Source organism: Halyomorpha halys, unplaced genomic scaffold (assembly GCF_000696795.3).
Source record: "Halyomorpha halys isolate HHAL.00 unplaced genomic scaffold, Hhal_1.1 Scaffold1009.1, whole genome shotgun sequence".
In the NCBI taxonomy this organism is placed as follows: Eukaryota; Metazoa; Arthropoda; class Insecta; order Hemiptera; family Pentatomidae; genus Halyomorpha; species Halyomorpha halys.
In genome coordinates, this window is record NW_027116335.1 from 275,100 (window position 1) to 278,764 (window position 3,665).

At 30.2% G+C, this 3,665-nt stretch overlaps 1 protein-coding gene across 1 annotated transcript in view; it reads right to left on the bottom strand.

The window, feature by feature from the left end:
- Positions 1-1,762: 1,762 nt before the first annotated feature.
- The window catches only part of LOC112210357 (brain-specific homeobox protein homolog), a 3,562-nt gene continuing 1,659 nt past the window's right edge, over positions 1,763-3,665 (bottom strand). Inside the window, exons 2-3 of the mRNA XM_024359511.1 lie at positions 2,504-2,654; positions 1,763-1,902 (exon numbers count right to left, since the gene is read on the bottom strand). Coding sequence (XP_024215279.1) covers positions 1,763-1,902; positions 2,504-2,654 — 291 coding nt within the window. The remainder of the gene's footprint in view (positions 1,903-2,503; positions 2,655-3,665) is intronic.

Consider the following 3,665-nt stretch of genomic DNA (forward strand, 5'->3'; position numbering starts at 1 on the left):
TTTTTGTTTTCCTTTTGTAACTATGTGTTTGTATCTTTTTTAGCCCTGACGAAGCCCTGCAACGTGGGGCGAAACGTTGGCTCAATAAAATAGTATAATTATCTACTATTTGAGTTTTTTTGACCGCACCCGGACCATATTCCTTTTATCTTTACACACGGTCAATCAATATCTTCCAGTATACCACCACTCCTTATTTACGTAATAAATTCTTGAATATTAATTTAAAATACAAGTAACTCGCGGTAGGAAATAAACTTATAATTAACAAAAGATAGAAAAACAATTGGAAGTAGAAATTTTGGGCTTTAGCAACTATTTTGAAAAATGATATGAAATGACATTTGGCTAATTTATGGTATTTAAAAAATGTATTGTAAATATGCAGGACAATGAATAATATATACACTAGACCAATAAGTATCGTCTTTGAAAATTGTTGTATTACTCACAAAATTGATGATACAAAAAAAAATTTAATAGGATTAAATTTGCTGTTCGGTTCATGTACAAAAGAAAATGTTTAAACACATTCCACGTATGACATGACCAGGACGTTCGTTACTAGAGCATCATCCTACCTACCCTCCACATATGTTGTAAACTGCATTTGATGCACTATTTGATGAAGCTTGACTGAGAAGCACAGAAAGGTAGGAGAGAGGACAACGGATGAAGAGCAAATCCCAGGCACAATGTTTTATACAAACATTGAGCACTCTGAAAAGAGGTATTTTTAATGTGATGAGTAGATACTTCATTTGGCGGCTATCTTGAATTTATCACGTCTTAAAAAACCATAGTCCGCATTTTAAAGGTAAAGACCCGTTACTTGCTGCTATATAGTGACCACATCCTGGCCGTACCTCAACACAGCTGCTGTTCATACTTGGGAATTGTAACAAATGTTCTAAATTATGTAAATTTTGGAAACGACAAAATGATATTCAGGGAAAATTAATTCTTGTTGCTTTTAATGTAAAAATGATTGAGTTAGTGGAGCTTATTTCTTTGAAAATATTTTCCTTAATCTTTTCTTTTAGCTCTATTCCTCAATAATTCCAAGAAATATTAAATGATGTGACAACAATTATCATCCATTATTTTCTTTTGTACATTTTTTTTCAAATAATCGATGAATAAAAAAAAATCATTTCGTATCTTTTTCAAGTTTTTTTTAGAATTTTTTCAATACTAATTTTTTAATTCTTTAGTTTGTATTTAGTATTATTCGGTTCTGTTGGAAGAATTGTCACTATTGGTTGATAATTTTACTCCAATAAATATTGTAAGCATACTTAATAATTTTCTAGAGAATATTTTTGCAACAATTGAACAGAACCTTAAAACTTACAGTAAGTATGTTTTTCTTTATTATATTTTCTCTCTTTCTCTTTAAGAGATATCAAATATAAGAGCAACGTATATAGATTTCTCCTATCAAGCAACATCAAAAATGTATATAATATTATATACATCATATAATATTAAATACACATATTTATAATGTAAAAAAATACCCTAGTTGTACATAAATATAAATTAATCTTGTTCTTTGGCTTTTTATATATAAGTTTTTAAAAATTCATATTACAATTTTACAACCTTATTGCGGTTACTTCTTTGTTTTTTTTGTTATTTTTTCCAAAAAATGTTTTTTGGAATTTATCACAAAACTCTGACTTAATTATTAGTGTGAAGAATTAACAATAAATGAATAAAACTAATCAGTCAGAACGGTGAGATGGGTTTGATGAGTGAATTAGGGCCAGTTGTTTATTGGGCGTTGGTCTCCCACGATATCAATGTCTTGGTCCGAATCGTCGGTGGAACCTTCGTAATTATGGTTCACTGGGATGAGGCAGTTTCCGCTCAATGAGAAGTCCATAGGTCTTGATGAATCTGAAACACGTTCCCATAAAACGTAAATGGAATAAATATAGATAAAAAAATGCTTTTTTTTTTTTTTTATGTTTATAAATATAATGCATAAGGTAGTAATGATAAAATAAGAAAAAAAAAACGATAGAAAAATAAAATAAAAATCTTACACCGAATTGGAATCAAAAGCAAAAGGTGTTGTAATTTACTATTTGGAGAATATGATGCTATTTTCATATTAATGACAACCTCTACACATCTAGTACAGAATGGATGTGAATGAATATTCTGCTAATGGCCGCCTGAGCTGAGAGTTCTCTGCTTATATAATAGCCATATATTTATACATAGATTATAGATGGACAAGAATTACAATTGAAAGAACAACATAAAGTTTATAAAATGAATAGATTGAGTATAATTAAACTGGCTAAAACTTTAAAGATTCTTCCCTTAAGCCTAAAAATAGTAACTGAAACCTGATGTTAATAAAAAGGTTTCTTTTGAATACAAAATGATATGCCAAGTAAAATTTTCTTTATATTTTGAATATTGTTCATTGAACAATGCAACAATATATTAAAATTATAATATTAAAATTTATGTAGTAATTTTTACTCACTTAGGCTAACTTTTACGCCACCGTTCTTGGAAACATGGCCGTCATCTTCTGGGCAATTTACCTTATTCTCAAGAGGCCTCTGACCACTGTCATGAAGTTTTCTCATTTGTTTTTTATGTTTCATCCTTCTATTTTGGAACCAGGTTTTCACCTAAAATATTTGTCACGAATTGGGTTTTTTTCAACAAACAATTTCCCTATTTTATCAGTACATCAAAACATATTTATTAATACATTGACCAAAAATGATACATGTAACTTTAATATATAAAAAAGTACTAATATCTTTGTACAAACTTTCCGAAAGAAAACAAACAAACAAAACAAGCTATTCCTTACTTTCATAAAATAAAGTAAAATCAAAACATACTTGTGAGTAATATTGATAATATTATTAATAATATTATTGATAATAGTAATAAAGATTTGTCATCTTAGTTTCTAGATATGTTGGTGAAATACTGAATCTAAACCTGGAACTAGAACTGGGATTGTGGCCTCCTCGGTCACTTAGGTTTGAATATCATCATTATAATATCATTGCTCCTTGTCTTCCTCGGTCCCTTAGGTTTGAATATCATCATTATAATATCATTGCTCTTTGTCTTCCTCGGTCCCTTAGGTTTGAATATCATCATTATAATATCATTGCTCTTTGCCTTCCTTGGTATGGAGATCCACTTAGTTGCTGGGCTATTGTAGCAGAATTACAGTCTCATGCCTAAACACTCAATAAGGAACCCAAGTCAATAATCAATCACACTAATGAGACTATCTCTTCAAAACTTCATGACATATTTTTCTAATACTGGGATTGATATACACCGCTTGCAAATTTGGATGATCGAGAAGTAGACAGATATACAAAGTTTCTCGAGTGAATCCTTCTAATCAAATGAATCGTCTTAATAGCATAAGTATTGCTTTCTAAGTATGATTTACAATTAAATTTGACTAACTTGAATACAGTCAACTGAATACAGGTAATCTAATATGTGAAAGCTACTGAAATAGCTTCCATTTTTATAGATACATCAGAGCAATTACACCTTTAGGCAATTGGCATACAGTGACGCTAAAGGCTTTTACCTGAAGATGTATAGCGGGACTCAAGGCTAATTACCCGACTTAGGGCTGGTGTGTGAGGGCAGAGTATACTTAG